The 18,238-nt window shown below is 47.0% G+C and overlaps 1 protein-coding gene across 1 annotated transcript in view; it reads right to left on the reverse strand.

Annotated features, from left to right (window-relative positions):
* The window catches only part of ERCC3 (ERCC excision repair 3, TFIIH core complex helicase subunit), a 36,556-nt gene extending 21,041 nt beyond the window's left edge, over nucleotides 1-15,515 (reverse strand). Inside the window, exons 1-10 of the mRNA XM_024115032.3 lie at nucleotides 15,410-15,515; nucleotides 14,838-15,043; nucleotides 13,928-14,164; nucleotides 12,160-12,209; nucleotides 11,600-11,735; nucleotides 11,259-11,423; nucleotides 10,590-10,794; nucleotides 9,053-9,367; nucleotides 4,117-4,301; nucleotides 885-1,087 (exon numbers count right to left, since the gene is read on the reverse strand). Of these exons, the coding sequence (XP_023970800.1) occupies nucleotides 885-1,087; nucleotides 4,117-4,301; nucleotides 9,053-9,367; nucleotides 10,590-10,794; nucleotides 11,259-11,423; nucleotides 11,600-11,735; nucleotides 12,160-12,209; nucleotides 13,928-14,164; nucleotides 14,838-15,043; nucleotides 15,410-15,437 (1,730 nt within the window). The 5' untranslated portion in view covers nucleotides 15,438-15,515. The remainder of the gene's footprint in view (nucleotides 1-884; nucleotides 1,088-4,116; nucleotides 4,302-9,052; nucleotides 9,368-10,589; nucleotides 10,795-11,258; nucleotides 11,424-11,599; nucleotides 11,736-12,159; nucleotides 12,210-13,927; nucleotides 14,165-14,837; nucleotides 15,044-15,409) is intronic.
* Between the last annotated feature and the right edge of the window lie 2,723 nt (nucleotides 15,516-18,238).

The raw sequence follows: 18,238 nt of genomic DNA on the forward strand, positions 1-18,238 counted from the left end.
AGGGAGGAGATATGGGGATATATGTATATGTATAACTAATTCACTTTGTTGTAAAGCAGAAACTAACACACCATTGTAAAGCAATTATATCCAATAAAGATGCGTTAAAAAAAAAAGGTATGATTTTAGAAATTTCAGCAACTTAATCCTGTGTCTCAGTTTTGTCATCTGTAAAATGAGAATAGTACAATGACCTCATATAGCTGAGGTGGTGATTAAATCCCAGTTTGTGAAGATAAACTGTTCTTTGTCCACCATTCCCTCCGCATCCCTACCCCCCCCCATAACGGATGCAGGCTTATCTTCCCAGAGGACCTTGCCTTCTGCTGCACTCACAGCACCTGAAGCCCTGCATCACTGTGCACAGAAGCACAGGCCTCTTCCTCCTTTCTTGGCAGGAAATTTTCAACAGCCAGGTTTTAAACACAATATCTGGGTGGGGCTTAGGCTAAGGAGGACCCTGGTTGGTGTTTCCTAAGAAGCTCTTTCTAGATGCTGGGCCAACCTGGGATGCTGTCCCAGTCTGCCTTGCCTTCCTGGCCCCTGACTAAATACAGTCTGATCTCATCTCTGGTCAGAGTACCCACTCAGCCTGAAACTGCAGATGCCAACCCGTGCCCACCTTTGGAGCCCAGCTCCACATCAGCACAACTCTAGCCCCTGCTCCCTCAGCTCAGCGTGACCAGGCCCCCTTTCCCATACACTCTAACCAATGATTCTGACCACCGGCTCCTCTGTCTCATCTGGTCCCTAGGACCACAGAACTAGACCTTTAGATACTAAGAAGTTCCTGAGAGCTTCGAGAAAAAAACAGGCACCTTCTATACTCTCACATGGGGAAGTTAAACTGGCTTTGGAGGCTACTCTAACTTTCCAATTCTTACTTGTTCAGTCGAATGGCATATTCCTTCAGAGCAAACACGTTGTCAGCAAAAACAATAATCTTGTCATTCCTCCTTTCATGAAACTTGACCAGAAACTGGCAAGCTCTGAATTTGTTGGGGTTCATGGTGTATAGCAAGATTCGCTTCTTGGTTTTGATTGCCACATACTCCCGGTAAAACTCAGGAGACATCGGGCACCAAACCTGTGATACAATAAGAATCAGGGGTCAGTATGCAAGTTTAAGCATCATACAACTGGGAACTTCAGCAAATTAGCTTTAAAACAAATCAAGACGAAACCAATGGTATGTGAATTATATCTCAATAATATTGTAAACACACACACACACACACACACACACACATCACAAAACAAAACCTAATACCCAATGTTGAACCAGGATACTCTCACATGTTAATAACAGAGATTTTAAAATGCATCAATATCCAGGGAATTATTCTCACACCAGCTCCAAGTGAAGAAAACCAGATTCCCAACCAGTAGTGTAAACAATCCCTCCCAATTAGATCACACCTCCACACACAGCCCACACACAGCACTGCTACAGAGAACTGCATACACACTTGCCAGCTCTGTCTGTTGCGTTAGCCTCGCAATGACATCCCAGGAGTAATGAACACACCAGCACCCAGATCTTGGCTCTTAAATTACATTCTCTGCTAAAAGGGCTCCACGGAGAAATGGCTGATTCCAGGGCCAGGGCAGGGAAAGTACCAGATGAGGCGGAAATATCTTACTGTGCCAGAAAGCAAGGAAGTGCTCAAAGTCTGATGGGAACATGTCAAATGGTCATAGAAACTAGCTTGAATGTAGTCCCACTGGTCACATCTGAGACAATTTGAGCATTCAAATAAGAATGACAGTAACATTCCTGAGGGCCTCCTCTCTGCTAAGCCCTGTGCTTGGCTGTTGACAAACTAAAGGAAGCTCGGGCAAGTACACTGAAGTGCCATGACTAAAGGTGGCAAGGCTGTGTACAGACAAAAACGACCCTCCAGAAGCTTGCACTGGAACAAGCCATTGCCTACACTGGCAGACTGAGCTTTTGGTTGCGACCAGCACCACTTCTGTGTGATCCTCACAGACCACTTCTTCATGCTGCCACCACTGCAGAATTAGCTGACATGGTTATGTGTCAAACTCTGTGCTGAGCTCAAATCTAAGTTTTGCTGTCGTTACCTTTTCTGATTCTCTCTGGGACATATCCTATTATGACCCCTTTAGAATTTCTAGTTCTTCATAACCAAAGCAATTCTTTTTTCACAGTAAAATCTTTAAAATCATGCATTTCCCAGAATATGAAACACAAGTGGCCAATGAACGTATGAAAAGATACTCAATGTCATCAGTAAACAGGAAAACACAAATTAAGACCATAAAAAGATACCATTTCACACTTATCAGGTCTGCAAAAATTAAAAGAAGACACTTCCATATTAGGTGCTGGAGATGTGGAGCTAGCTCACTCACCCTGGACAAGAGTGTTAACTGGTGCAACCACTTTGGGAAACAGAGTTTTCCACATGACTAGTGAAGTGAGCATCGGAAAGCCTTTGACCCAGCAATGCTACTTCCAGGTGCGCCTGCCAGAGCAGTGGCCTTCAAACTTGGACCAGTTTATGTCATAAACTAAACATTCCCACACACAAACACAGTCTTAGGAAACAATATATACCTTTAATACACATTATGCATTCTGGTAGATTCTATCCTATCCTGATCATGATGCACCGAAGTGTCACCATCTACTACGTGGTCACAGTCCACAGTGTGAACACTGCTTTAGAAAACGTCTGACACAGGAAACAGGGACAAAAAATACATGCAGCAATACTGTCATAACAACAAAAAAACTAAGCTCCAAATTCAGAGACAGTGTCCGCCTAGGGTTGGGACTAGAAGCAGGGCCTTGCTAATGGGCACAAGGGAACTTCTGGGGATAGGGGAAATGCTCTAAAGCTGGATTGGGGGCATAGCTGCACAACTCTTTACATTTACTAAAATCACAAAAGTTATAAATCACACTATTTACTTACAACAGATGAATGTTATGGAACATAAACTAGACCTCGACAAGGCTGTGAAGAAAACAACTTAGCAACCCAAACATCTGTCGACGTTAGAAAAGATTTTATTTTTACTTCTGTGTAATATTCCATTAGCTATCAAATTGTGGTATATTTGTCCAATGGAATACTACAGAGGAATTAAAAGGAATAAACTACAGCTACATGTATCATTAAAAAAATAATGCATTATGCAAAGAAAAAAATACTAAGCAAAAGACAGAAGTCATACAAGAACACATATAACCTGATTCTATTTGCATATACATAAAGATTTTTTAAAAGGCAAAGCTAAACAATGAATGTTTAGGGAATTATACATAGGAAGTAAAATAATAAAGAAAAGCAAGAAGATGACAAACTTAAGCTCCAAGACAGCGGTTACCCTGGCAGGGGGAGGGGAGATGCAACGAGAGAGGAACAGGCGCCTCAAAAGTTCTGGCAATGCTGTGTGTAAGGTGGGTGCTGATTACGAAGATGTAACCAAAGGGTAAGGAAGCTTCTCGACAGAGCAAGTCCACCTGCACAGGTTCCTCACACTCACCTTCACCCGAGAGGCCCATGTCTGCCCTTTGAGGACACAGCCCACCCTACTCTAGCCACTGAGTGACAGTCATTTTAAGGTGCCAGAAAGGATTTCTGTTGCTGTTCCTTCTGAGAAGACTTACCTTTCTTTGAACATGTATTTTAAACACATACCTGTGCAGGTATTCATCACAGAATATGGGGAAAATGGGTTCTTAGAAATAAAATAATCAAGGCCACATGTGCCTTCTCGGGGCATCAAAACCAACAGGTTTCGTACTGGGGGTGGCCTGTGGGTTGCCCACGCATCGCTAGCAAGAATCCCTCCGGGTGAGGGTGGGCAGGAGTACCCTGAGGTGCTCACTCCCAGAAAGGAGGACGAAAAGCCGCCAGCCTGGATTAGCCTCCTGACCTGACCACTTCCTGTGTGCCCGTGGACAAGTGATTCTGCTTCACACATCTGTGAACTCGCAGGAGAGTGCCCACCCCACGGGGGGCTGAGGGTACGGCACGAGGCAGCCGCACTTTTGCTCAGGTCCTGAGCTGTGCATCTGCCCACGAGGGATCGACCTGCTCCGTGCCCCTCCCCCAGGGACCGCGCCAGGAAGGGGACGGCTACCTCAGCGCACTGGACCTTGGCGATGTAGCCGTTGTTCTGCAGCTCCATCCAGTTGGCTTCATAGAGCTTGGGCCCAATCAGAAAATTTAAGTCGACAATTTTGTCATCTTCCCGGACGAGGGTTGCGGTCAAGCCCAGTTTGCAGTGGGCCTGCACAATGGTGAGCACCCGTCGGAACATCTTGGCTGGGGAAACAACCGGCGCATTCACACTGTCACTTTTTTAAATGCTCAAGGTACCAAAGACAGCCTCGACCTAATACTGGCCCGGGACACTGCACGGCTGACCCCTGGGCTTCTGGATCACAGGAACCTGGCTCTAGACAAGAATGATTAGGTGCGAATGCTTAATCTCCACTTTTAGACCTGTCCAAAAGAAGGGTGAAAAGGAGAACAAGAGGGGGAGATGACCTGGAGGAAGGCCCAAGCTAGGGAACCCCAGCACTCCCCTCACAACAGCTCGGCTATCAGGGGCACAAACGGCAATCTGAAACATGACCTACACTTAAAATGCCACTGAGCTCTGAATCATGCAAGGAATTTGTTCACCCTGAGGCCTGCACCCCGGTTACCAGGAAGATGGTGGGGTATCTGGAGGACCAGAGGAATGAAAGGAGTTCACTTCCCACCACCCTCCCAGAAACCAGGAAGAAACGAGGGAGAGATGAAACCCCAGGCACCTCTCCCACCTTAGGAAACGTCCCTCTCTACACTCTTCCAATTACATTCATTCTGGTCAACCAGCAACGTCCTTTGTCTTCCTTTCGCTTGAATGTTATCATTCTTTCTGAGGTATCAAATTAAATTAAGTAAACACTAAAAGGGTACAAGATATTCATTTTTAAAAACTCAATTTATGGGTTTCCACAGGCTCACCTTTTAAAAACTCTAACACTATGAAGGAAGGTAAAAATGTTGAAGTCATGCTTATCTTATATCCAATTAAAGGCAAGGTTAGTGATACTTCAGAAATAGACCTGGGACTTCCCTGGCTGTCCAGTGGTTAGGACTCCATGCTTTCACGGCCAAGGGCCGGGGTTCAATTCCTGGTCAGGGAACTGAGATCCACAAGCTGCCGTGGCATGGCAGGATTAAGAAAAAAAAAAAAAAAGGAAACAGACCTAACAATCCGAGGGAGAGAAGGGCAGACGTCACCAAAATGCAAACCAAAAACATAAAAACAGTAAAATAACAAAGGGCTGTCTAACCCCAGTAAGTGCCCAGGCCTCACGGTTTCACACATTGAAGCCTAACACAGCTTGCACAAACCCCTGGAAAACAAACAAACAAAAAACCAGGGTCAGGCTTATGTCCAAGGACTGTGCCGGCTCCAAAAAAGGGTAGCCAAGGACCCCAGACCTGGTTCCTCACATCAGAAGGACATGGCAGCCAAGGCAGTGGAGACCCCAAGCTACTGTGGGCTCCAAGGAGGCAGCACTGGGGCGGCCCGGGGACTGCATCAACCCGAGGGGAGCACAACGCGGGGACCCTGCCTGAACACTCTGCAGCCAGAAACAAGCCTTCCCTGAGGCATTGGCCCTGCAAACGAGTCACATCCCACTGCTACGTTCTCTCACAGCCATAACAGCTGTCATGGGGGAAGAACTCACATACAATGACGTGCACGGCTCCATGAATTTTTACACAGGTACATACCTGTGGAACCACCCAGATGAGGATGGAAGTGTTCTCAGCACCCAGAAGTCTCACCTCTGACCCCTCTGGTCAACACCAGAACTCTCCCTCAAGGGAACCCCGATCCAACTTCAGTCATCAGAAAGGAGGTCTGCCTCCGGTCTGAAGTTCATGTAAATGGAATCACAGTACTTACTTTGCGTGTGCGGCTTGTTTCACCAGACATTATGTCACGGTTGTCATTTGACATTTATTTGCGTGATTCTCTGTCTCTCCCACTTTGTCTCCAGTGCCAAGCAGAGTGCCTGGTACTTAATGGGTTCTCAATAAATACTTGTTAAAATAATGAAAGTGGCACAGTGCCTTGCATGCAGGAAACACCGAACATATGCAAGTACTGTAATAAGAATTTCTTATTAATATAATGACTTAATAGGGCTCCTTTTGGAAGATCTATAAAAGAACACAACAATCTTTATCTTCTGAGATAAATCTCAAAGATTTACCATTCTACCTAGTCCAAGTGGTAAACGTTTACGGCAGAATCTTACTCTGAGTTGCTAGAATTCCCTATTTAACATCTGCTCTCTGGCCCAGTGAGCATGGCCATAGGGCTTCTAAGGCCTGAATGCAAAATCGTTCAGAGCAGTTTGGTTTCACTCTTCTACCTAAACAGAGGCAAACTACTCCAATGAACCAGACGAGAGACAGACACACCTAGTGAACTGTGTGGGGTACACTTCTATATCCTCATCACCAGATAACCAATCCCAAGCCTGGCTGCCACTCCCTGAGACCTGGGGCCCAAGTTAAAGAGGAACATCAACGTATGTTAAATATATCCTCCAGCAGAAGGCCTCAACCATCCCCACGCTTCAAACACAGCCGTCAACTAAACTGCTACAAAGCAATTCCAAAGTCGTTTATAAAAGATGTTTCTCTAGATCACCAATTCCCAATCCAATCAGACCCAATACCCACCCTCCTCTCCTTAAAGTTTTTCTTTTTCTTGGTTTAGTTTTTAAATATCATACGGTAAACTGAACTTCTTCGGGGTGGGGGGTGAGAGTGGTTCTATACACGTTCACATGTGTGCAGACTCGCATAACCACAACCACAATCATACTCAGGAGGTGAACCAATCCATGACCCCAAAAGTTGCCTCGTGCTCTCCCTGTCCAGTCATACCCTCCCCGCCCCATCCCGGCACCCACCGATCCGTTCTCCGTCACTACAGTTTTGTCTTTTCAAGAATGTCCTACCAAAGGCATCACACACTGTAACCTCTTGGGACCGGCTGATTTCACTCAGCACGAAGCCTCTGAGACTCCTTTTCACGGAGCGTCACAGCAGTTGAGGTGCCAGCTTGTCCATCCAGCCACTCACTGACAGGCATTTCCGCTGTTTTCTAGGTTTCGGAGATTACGACCAGAGCTGCTATAAACGTTCATGCACAGGTTTTCGTGTGAACCTAAGTTTTCCTTTCTCTAGGACAGATGCCCAGAGTGGGACTGCTGGGTCTATATGGTAATTTTCTAATAAACTGCCAAACCTCCCCAGAGTAACTATACATTTTGCAATTCCTCTGGCAACGTATGACAGTCCCAGTTGATCTGCACTCTTGTCAGTACTTGGTACTGTCAATATTTTTTATTTTAGCCACTCTAATAGGTCTGCAGTGGCATCTCATCGTGGCTTTAACCTGCATTTCCCTGGGGACTAATGCTGCAGAACATCTTTCAAATGCTTATTGGCATCTGTATACTCTCGAGTGAAAATCTATTCATGTCTTTTGCCCGTTTTCTAACATTTCTGCCTTTGCCTGACTGTAACAGCAATCAAATTAACATGTCTAAAGCCTAACTCCTGATCTTGTCTCTCCAAACCTGCTCCTTCTAGAGTCTTCCCCGTCTCAACATCCACTCCACCCTTCTGATGGCTCAAGCCAAAAGCTGACAGTCATCCTTGATTCCTCTTTCTTTCAGAACCACGTCTAACCAGCCCACTTAACCTTCACAACATAACCAGAATCAGTTTACCTTTATTCTTACTAGTCCAAGCCTCATGTTGGGATTCCACCAACTAACCTAACCTAGCTGCTCTCCACCCTTGCTTCCTGCAGTCTCTTCTCAGCACAGCAACCAGGGTGATATTTTTATAACATTAAGTCAGATAATGTCACCCTCGGCTCAAATCCCTCAAATGGCTTCTCACCCAGAGTGCAAGCCAAAGACCTCCTTCAGGTCCTACAGGATTGGCTCCGACACCTCTCCGACCTCAGCTTTGACGGCTCTCCTCCACGTTCCCCTCAAGCTGCAGGGCTACAGTATTGTCAGGCCATGCAAGTACTACTTCCCCACCTCAGGACTGCTTCCTTCTACCCGAGAGACCCCTCTCATCCCTACCTGGCTTGCTGTGAACATCTCTCGGTGTTTTCAGACATCCAGAGGTGCTGGAGGAGCTCTCATTACACAGAAAAAAACACAGAAAGGCCATTTTGACAATGTTTTGAATACTCTATGTGAAAATGCCTCTGATTTCATTTACTTCAGAGTAATCTCTAATTTACACTTCTTAATTGATCAGGGCTACCCACTAGCTTGTTTTATCAAGAAAGGTTTGCCTGGAATGCTATTCAGTAATAAAAGGAACACAGCATCGGTACATGTTACAACGTGGGTAAACCACTGTGTGAAGTGAAAGAAGTCAGATAAAAGAAAATACATATTATGTGATTCTGCGAATATATTTCCAGAAAAGGCATGTCTCTAGAAACAGAGAGCAATTCAGTGACTGCCTGCGGCTAAGGATGAAAACACTGATGTTAAGTATCAGGACGATGTTCTAAAACTGGGTCATGGGGATGGTCGCACCAACTCCATTTTACTAAAAATCCTGAATCGTATACTTACGATGGGTAGATTTTACGGTTTATAAATTATGTCAATACGGCTGTTTAAAAGGACTGCCTGCAATACTTGGACTTCTACAACATATTAAGGAACAACATTTTACACCTCAAATAAAACAAATACTGCAAGGACTTTTTTGTGCTCCCAGTCTAGTTTTTGCAGGACCGTAAAGAAAAAAAATGGGTTAAGGGTAAGCTGAGGTGCAACAGTTGAGAGGGAGGACAGAAGAAAATATCACTTTCTAGATGACTACTCTGGCCCAGTGATTAAGGAAGCTGCCAGTGTGTACACCCACCTACCACTAAGCCCCACCCCACCCCACCCACCCATGCTCGTGGAAATCAATCTGTCTCTAAGATGAGTGGGCATCCCAGCTCTCAGCCTGCTTACCTGGTATGGTGTGTACTTCATCCAGGATCATGAGGCCCCACTCCTGAGTTTTGAGCCACTCCATGACCCGCTCGGCCTCCCAGGACCTTTTGGTGGTGTGGCCCAGCATGGAGTAGGTGCTGATGGCAATGGAGCAGCCTATGGGCTTGTCCTTGGCGTCGGAGGTAAAGCGGCAGATCTGGCTGTCGTCGATGGTGGACCACATCTTGAACTGGGCTTTCCACTGCTCCACAGACACAGCTGAGTTGCCCAGCACCAGGCAGCGTTTTCTGACTGTGCACGCAGCTGTCACGCCAACCAAGGACTTCCCAGCACCTACGAGAAACCAAAGGGCAATCCTACCCAAGGCCGGGTTGAAATGAGGGACAGGGACAGACAGAAGGACTTGTCAGCCCACCAATCTGGCCAAAATTATTTGTAATAATCCTCACGGCTGACATTGTTGAGGTGCATACTGCTCCAAACCTGTTTCCTTCTTTAGAAAAAGGAGGCACACACACATCACACAGAAACGTGAGAATTAAAAGACACAAGTGCCAGGCCCTATTAAAGTACTGTACACGCATCTCATTTAAATGTTGAAAAACAACGTTTGTCAAAATAAACCATAGGTAAGAGACACTCCTATTATTGCCATTTTAAACATGGGAAAACTAAAGCTGAGGGGTAAGTCGCCCAAGGCCCTGGGACAGCGGTGCTGCTGGGGTATAGTGTGCCCAACACCCAGACTACCTCAGGAGGGACTCAGTAAAGGACAGCTACTACGATGACACAACAAACTGGGTTGAGCACTTGGGAATGCGGTACGTTCGCTGCTACTGGCAAAGACAGAGGAAGGTGAAACTCCAGGGGCTTCTGAGTTTACTACCACCTACCGTGTGAAGATCAAGATTAAAAATCAAGCTATTCCTTGCAAGAGCAAGGGGTGTGTATCAAAATAACCCATGACGCTTTAAAAAGAAAAAAAATCTGAAGGTGCCTGCCCCTCCCCTAGAGAGTCTGCCTTCTTGAGTATGGGGTAGGCCACCAGGACAAATGATATTGGGACAAATGATATTGGACAGGCGCCAAGGGGGCTGCCACAGCCCCTTCTGGGATGTGCACACTGTAATAAGCAGTCCAGGACCAAACAAAGTTTCTGTGCTAGGGAGCCTCCAAATACACATAACGTACAAGACTGACTAGGAGGAACTCTAAGCCCAGGCTGTAAACTAGCCCCTTCCCACAACACCATCCTTCCTCACTGCCCAAGACTTTATACGCTGCTGAGCTGATTGGTTTACTGTCTGAGCTACCCCACCAGAATGGGCTCCGTGAGGTCAGGAGTGTTGTTCTATCCACCATTACATGCCCAGCATGGAGGTCAGGGCCCTGCACAGAGGAAGCACGCAAGTATTTGTCAAGTCATGAATCAGGGAGCCACGGGACACTGGCTGTTCCCTGACCAGGTGGGATTTAGAGAAAGGCCCTCAGGGAGAGCGTAAGGCAGATCCGGACAGAGCAGCCTAGCCATCTTCTTCACTCAGGCGTCACTCACCACAAGGAAGGACGATGACCCCGGAACGTGCGCGCCCATTCCCAAACATCTTCCGCAAGCTCTTCTCCTGATAAGGTCTAAGGACAGCTGTGGGTTTCAGGTCAATGTTGATGTCAGGGTTGACAGAATCATTCCGGAAGTCGTATTCTGCTAACAGAGGGTACTCCAGGTGGATGCAACGTTTCTGGAGTTCCTCAATCATTTCCTGGAAAGTGAGCATCAAGGTTTTATAATCTTGTTAACTCCAAAGTGTGCTCACAAACAGCACACATTCTAAGGAGCCTGATGATTTAAAGAAAAAAAAAAAAAAGGTTAGCTAGACTTTTAAATTTCAGATCTTGCTTGATGACAGCCAGCTTAAAGCATAGACTAAGGGCCCCAAACTAAGGACATGGACAAAATTAAATCCAATCAGCCACCAAAAATGCCCCCCAGGCACTGTTTCTCACATCTCCCCAGGAACTTGTGAACACTGACCCACCAGCCTGAAGAACAGGACACTCAGCTCTAACTCCATCAGGAAGAATGGTGCTGCAGTGCACAGACACCAAAATCTGGGGACAGATGGGGACTCCTTCCTCTCACACAGGCTACAGACAGTCCATGAAGGGCTGAACCAGCTTCTGACACCGGCTTAGAGAAGCAACCAGGAGGGGTACGTTCACTAACCTGCTTGACTTCAAAAGACACTGTCTGTGTCTCTTCTTCTTCCTCCTCATCCTTGTCCATTTGCTCATAAAAGTCAAACAGGTCCGTGGGGATGTCAGATTTACCCTGTGGATCTGTCACCCGGGAAGTGGATGGCCCACCACTGCCTTCAGCACTCTTAGCGATCTGAAAGAGAAAGGCAGGAACTGGACTTGCACAAAACATTTAACCCTACTGTTACCAAGCAACAAAGCTGCAAGAAAACAAGGACTACTAGACTGCAAATGCTGGACTAAAAGCACCTGAGAGAATTAAAATCCTAAATGCGTCCACCCCCAAGGGTGACCCAGGAGGCCACATACAGCAGATTTGCTTGTGAAAGTCTCTGTGATGAGCTCGGTGGCCTCCCCCTCAGAGTTCCTCAGGCGGCATTCCCGGATCATGGGGTCCTGGAGAAGATGCTGGATGACATCAGGGTGAGAACTTTCAACGAAGTACCTATAAGAAAGGAGGAAGGAGGTGCGTACTGACCAGTGCGCCATTTTCAGAAGGGTCCACTGGTCGCTCATAAGATGGTCTGGAGATAGAGGCCTAAGGGCTCTCTCCACGCTCACTCTCCCCCAACCCTTTGCCAAATCTGAGATACGAGCTACTGGCCATGACATAACACACGAGGGTTGTAGACTAAGCCCCACTGTGAAGCTAAACTAGCAGGGATCTGAACTCCAGCTCCACTGTTCAGGGGAATACAGTGGTCAGTGAATGAATATCCGGTTTTGGCCACATCACTTTTTCCTTTTAGCCCCTTACTCGGGGAAGTAGCTGTCAGTGCAGAGCAGACAGTCCACAAGTGTTAGCTCCTTGCCACCTGATATGCAGAGGGTGAACGTGCCTTGGATGCGCCTGTCACAGAACCCCTTACCTGTTGTGCTTCAGGACTAGCTTGACTTTCCCATAGCTGACAGTACATAACTGCAAGAAGTGACAACACCATACAGGCAAAATTAGCGATATGCAGCTCACTCAGAACACGTTCATTACTGGGCACATCTTACTACCTATCAAACAAGTGAAGAGTTCATTTTACTTTAGGAAAATCCAATGTGCATCCTAAAGGGGGCAGATCTGCCTAAACTGAGCTTTTCTATTAGCTCCTACTTTTTGAGGGCAAAACCTTCCTCTTGCCTGGCTAATTCTGATGCACATCACTTAATCTAAAAAATGCTGCTTAAAATCTTTCTTTTATTTTCCCTTTCCCTTTCTTCTCCATTCCCAGAGCCCCATCCTAATCCAGGAGTTCATCTCACTGTACCAGTACTACCCCAGCTCCCAGCACAAAGCTGGTAGAGTTATGTGTCCACTAATTGTGAGCTGCGTAAATTAAGTGTGAAGCCTCTGGCCTCCTCACCAATGTTCCTATCTCCCCACCTAAATGTAAGCCTCTTGATGGTAGAAAATCCTTCCAGGTTCCCAAAAAGCTTTAGGATGGAATGCAGCAGAGATTATACAGTAGCCACGAAAATTCACAATTCAGATCTCAGCCTGCTGCCACCTCCACTGCTGCCCTTCTGCATCTACCACTGCACTAACCAACACCCACATTCCCACAGGCAGCTCCCAACCAAGACTGAGAACAGCCAGGGTACTGAAATAGGCTCATTCTACAAGGTGCAAGCCCTTCTCCCAGGGCAGCCTTTCACATCAGAAGAAAACAGAACTCTCTCCAGGGCTCCTGCCAGCTTCTCTGACATTGGCTTCATTACTGTACTGGATGCCTGTGGCACTCATCTTCTGCCACTTCAGATCTGGGGGTCTGAGTCCAATTCCCTGTAGATCAGCCAAGGACAACGAAAGCCACTGTCCATCTCTTTTGAACAGTATTCACTATCTCTCAGAACAAACCCAAGCAGGTTCGAGTGCTCGTCACATAGAACCCTATCCACTTCAAACTCTGAAGTCCTTTTTGACTTTTCCTAATGGAAGTTGTTGACTAGTGGTCTCGTGCAGGTATTCAAATTTAGATGGAGTTTATCTTCTGTACTAACTTGCTCAAGTTACCATATAGAACACACAGACTGAGTTGTTTCACAACAGAAACTTATTTCTAGAAGTCCAGGATCATGATGCCAGCCACTTTGTTTCCAGTGAAGGTTCTTCCTGGCTTCTAGGGGGCTACCTCCTTGCTCTATGCTCACATTATGTCTTCCTTGTACAAATGAAGAGAGAAAGAGAGCACACACGCCTTCTGGTGTCTTTTCTTATAAGGACACTCATCCTATCGGCCCCACTCTTATAACCACGTTTAACTCTAATCATATCCTTACTCCAAATACAGTCACATTACGGGTTAGGTCCTCAACACACGAATTCTGGAGGGGGCACACTTCAGTCCGTAACACCGTTCACTTCGGGCTGTACTCCCAAATAACCCAGGCCAGAATGGGCCTGAATTAGTAACCCCGCTGTGTTAGCACCCACTGGCTGAGAGCAGCTCATGGGAAGTCTGCCCTCAGCGAAACACAATGCTGGATCCAGAGGAGCAGCAGCTGGGGTAATCGGTTACTATGCTCCCCACACTGGATCTGAATGGCATTTTCATGACTGCTACAAGTTAACAATGTACAGCACCTGTGCCCACTATCACTACGTTAAGAAGGAGGGCAAAAGAGCCAGCCTTAGCCCCCACTTGCCTTAATAAACTGAATAATTCCATCAGGGACTCCCGTCTTGCTGAGCTTCCTAAGGTACTCAGTGATGTCACTAGTTTGCAGCCCAACGCTGACAGCTGCGTACAGGGAGTAGGCAGTTAGTTTGTACTCATGCACGTGGGTTGGTCGGCACACCGGCTCTGCAATAGCCACCAGGAAGTCTTGAGCATATTTGTAAACTGGAGAGAAGGCTTCTAAGAAGATGTGGCCATCAGGAGCCTGAGAAACACCAAATGGACACAACAGACAAGGAAACTAATGAGTTGCAGAGACGATTAGACTCTTCCCCACATCACTATCTAGAAAGGATAAGCTGCCCAGAAAGTGATCTAAAGCTAGCCAACACCAGGAATATTTTTGTAAGCACATCTTCAGCCAACTGTGGGTCCTGCTACTTTAATCGGATACAAGGAGTAGAGAGAACAGAAGGAAAGGTTTCCAAAGTCAGTAGCTGCCTCTCACGATTCTTCACAGGAAAAGCCCACCTTACTGGCTATCCTTCTGGCTAGATTTCAAATGACTGGAGAACATTAATTACTTCAAGTTGAGCAAAAAAGCTGCCTAGCAAATATATGTCTCATTAGGTTTTTTTTAATGGGGAATTAAAATGTTACATAATAAATGCCATTTATTCTTTAGATAAAAGTTGTTTCCAAACATGTGGCAGAATTGGAGAGGGAAAGGGGAGCAAAAGGAGGGGTTAGAGAAGAAAGAAGCCCAAGTCTAGCCAGCACGTGTGTGCGAGCATGCTCATTGCTATCTCGGCTGTTTCAAACTGCCTATGAAAATGAAAGCTCGCTGCCAGTGGGCTCTGAAACAAAGCCCACGATCCCGCGTTCCTATTTGGGCCGCACCCACTCTTGGGCCCGGCCCCGGCTGAGGGCATGCTTACCACCCAGAGGGGCCTGGAGGTGTGGTCGTCCTTCAGCGGCATCTGCAGCCTGTAGTCCTTGGCTCCATACTCATCCACTTTGGTGCCGGACTCATCCACCTGCTTCCCGGCCGCCGAGGGAACCGCTTCCTGAGAGTCGTTCCCAGGGGCGTCGTCTTCATCGTCTTCCTCATCCTCGTAGTGCCGCTTCTTGGACTTCTTCTTCTCTGCAGATACAGACACGGACACAGAAGTGAGCCCCGCAGGAGCCTTGCGTTCCCCCCGCACCGACTAGCCGCAGGTCGGGGGAACCTGGCTGCAGCTGGACTTCCCCAGCGCCAAGCAACCCTAGCCCAGAGCCACTGCGCGCCGCGGGCGTCCTCTCCCTCAAACGCTGCCCACCCAGCCCGGGGGACAGGGCTGCCCAGAGGTCAGGGGTCGCACCCCCGCCCAGCGGCCTGTCGGAACACTATGTGACGACGGCGAGCGACTCTGGGGTCGACCGCCGCCGAGAAACCCTGAGCAGCTACCATACAGGATGATAGGGACGGCAGGTGCAGGCAGCCCCGAAACGCGCCCACGCCACGTCTCACCGCGGTCCGCCCGGTCCCTTTTGCCCATGTCGGCGACCGCAACAGCCAGCCAGGGCCGCCGAGGAACCCCGGCGACGGCTCTCTGTGGGACTTCCGGTTCACACCGGAAGTTCTTCCGGCCACCGCACAGGAAGTCCCGCCTCCGGGCGCCCCGGCGAGGCGTCGGTGGCTAAACCCGTAGCTGAGCGGTCAGCTGACTGTGCCCGGGTGCAGGCCCTTTCTCCCTATTTTTTCTCCTAGTCAGTGAAGTATTTTTTCAGTACCTGTTAAGATCGTCCAGGCACTGTTGTTTTAGTCCCTGGGTCAGGATAGTGAACAGAGCGAAGCCGTTGGCCTCTTGGAACAGAGACGTGGGCCGTAAACAAATGTGTTAAGCGCTCTAAGGAAGAAATAGAGCCCAGAATGACAGTGCTGTCTCAGAATATCTCGCTGAAGGGGTGTTATTTGAGAAAAAGGTCATGAATGTGAGAGAATGTCCTATGTAAATACCAGGAAGGAGCAGTGTGGGTCTAGGGGCCGGCCGACACAGGTTTGGCGTTTAAGGGGAGCTGAGAGGGGGAGCAGTACGGCTGTAAGAGGTGGGAGACGGTACAGGACGTAGAGAGCAGTGATTCTCAAAATGGGGTCCCCTGGCTGCATCGACATCATATGGAAACTGGTTAAAACCGATCAGAAAGGCACAAACGCAAAATATCTAAGTCATAAAATTTTGCAGGCAGGTGCAACCATCCTGCCCTCCAGAAGACTGTGATGCTCAACTCTGAGAACAACTAATGTATAGCTGTGTAGGTCATTGCAAAAACTTTGGATTTTATGAATGAGAAGCTACTGGAGAGGTTTGAGCAGAGAAATGACAATCTGATTTCGTATTAAAGGATCACTCTGCACTAGCTGCTGTGTTGAAGATGGACTTTACAAGGTCAAGGGCAGCTATTGCAGCACTCCAGTTGAGAAATAACTGGCTTTATTAGCGTGGTGGGGTAAAGGTGATGAACAGTGGTTCCATTCTGAATATATTTTGAAGATAGCACAGGATTTGCTGACTGACTAGATATGGAAGGTGAGAGGAATAAAGGAAAACCAATGTTTTTTATCTGAGCAATTGCAAAAATGAGGTACCTCAGGGAAGGTACAGGTTTTTGTTTTTGTTTTTTAATAAGGGGGACTGAGCAGCACCCAGCCTGCTGCTGGTGAGGGCCAGGACCCCCACTCAAAGTCTCTGTTAAGGGGTGCTACTGTGAGGTTGGGTAGTGGTCCTCACGCGGGGTTCGTCATCCTGCACGATTTCACGGTTGGCCAAGATCCACACCGTCCTTCCAGGAAGTATGGGTCCCTGCTGCACTGCACCTTTCCCCAGGCCTCGAAACACCTGAAGGAAACAATCTGTGTGGGCGGCTCCCGGAACTCGGCAGCGTCCTCTCCTCGGAAAGTACAGATTTGAACACTGGTGTTGGATGTAATGAATACGAGTGGCTATGTTAGCCTGCTCGAGTGCCATAACAAAACACCACAGACTATGTGACTTGAACAATAAAACTTATTTTCTCACAATTCTGGAGGCTGGAAGTCCACGTTGAAGGTCCTGCTCTCTTCCTGGCTCACAGACGGCCACCTTCTTGCTATGTCCTCACATGGGGACTGAGGGAAGGGAAAGCTCTCTGGTGTCTTTTCTTCACATAAGGGCACCAGCTTTGTCAAATCAGGGCCCCACCCTTATGACCTCATTTAACTTTTATCACCCCCTCACAAGCTCTGTCTTCAAATACAGTCACATTGGGGGTTAAGACTTCAATGTATGAATTTGGGGAAGGATGCAATTCATAGAAGTAGCCTATTACACGATCAAAGGAAGTGTCAAGCAGGCAGTTGGATGGAAGTCTGAAGTTCAGGGACCTAGAAATATAAGCTTGGGAATTGCCATTATATCTATGGTATTGAATCTATAGAACTGATTGAGGTTACCTAGGGAATGAATGTAGGTAAAGAGAACGTCTGGGAACATTTCACAGTGAAGAGGCTGGAAGATGGAGAATTGGGCAACATCAGTTGAAGAACAGTCAGTGAGATAGGAAAATCAGGAATCCTGGAAGTCCTTTCATTCATTTCATTTCAAGGTGGAGGAAGTGATCTACTGTGTTAGATGCTGCTGATCAGCTGAGCAAATTGAAGACCAAGACTCAGCCACAAAATTTGCAATGTAGAGATCAGTTCTCAGCTAAATGGTCTTCAGTAAATTGAAGCTTTGTTCCCTGCTCTAAATGAATTTCACTTCCTCAAGTAATGGAGGAACCACACCGTTAAAACTGACTTTTGCATTTTTATATTTTCCCTCTGATTAAAGTAATGCATGCTGTGTGAAAATCTCGGAAAACAGAGAAAAGCATGGTGAAGCTTATTTAAATCATACATAACACTACCCCTAGCTATCTATATTTTGGTTTATTTTCTTCCAGGCTTTTTTCCTGTGAGTAGGTATTTTTAATACCAAGAAGATGTTAACTGGACATATAATTTTATATCCTCCTAACATAAGCTTTGTTCACCTCTCACTAAAATGAATGTTTAAGGACTACTTAATTTTCTGTTGTATGGTAATATCATTATTTACTCAAACCCTAATTTGGAGGCATTGGAATAGTTCGAGGTTATCCCATTGTAAATGGCTCTGCAATGAGTATCATTGGCAATTAATCTCTAACTGCATCTTGAATTTTTTTAAGGCAAATTCTGAGAAATAAAAATAATGGCCTTGAGAATTCCCTGGCTTTCTGGTGGTTAGGACTCTATGCTTCCACGGAGCACGGGGTCGATCCCTGGTTGGGAATTAAG

This window comes from Physeter macrocephalus, chromosome 2 (assembly GCF_002837175.3).
Source record: "Physeter macrocephalus isolate SW-GA chromosome 2, ASM283717v5, whole genome shotgun sequence".
Taxonomy (NCBI): domain Eukaryota; kingdom Metazoa; phylum Chordata; class Mammalia; order Artiodactyla; family Physeteridae; genus Physeter; species Physeter macrocephalus.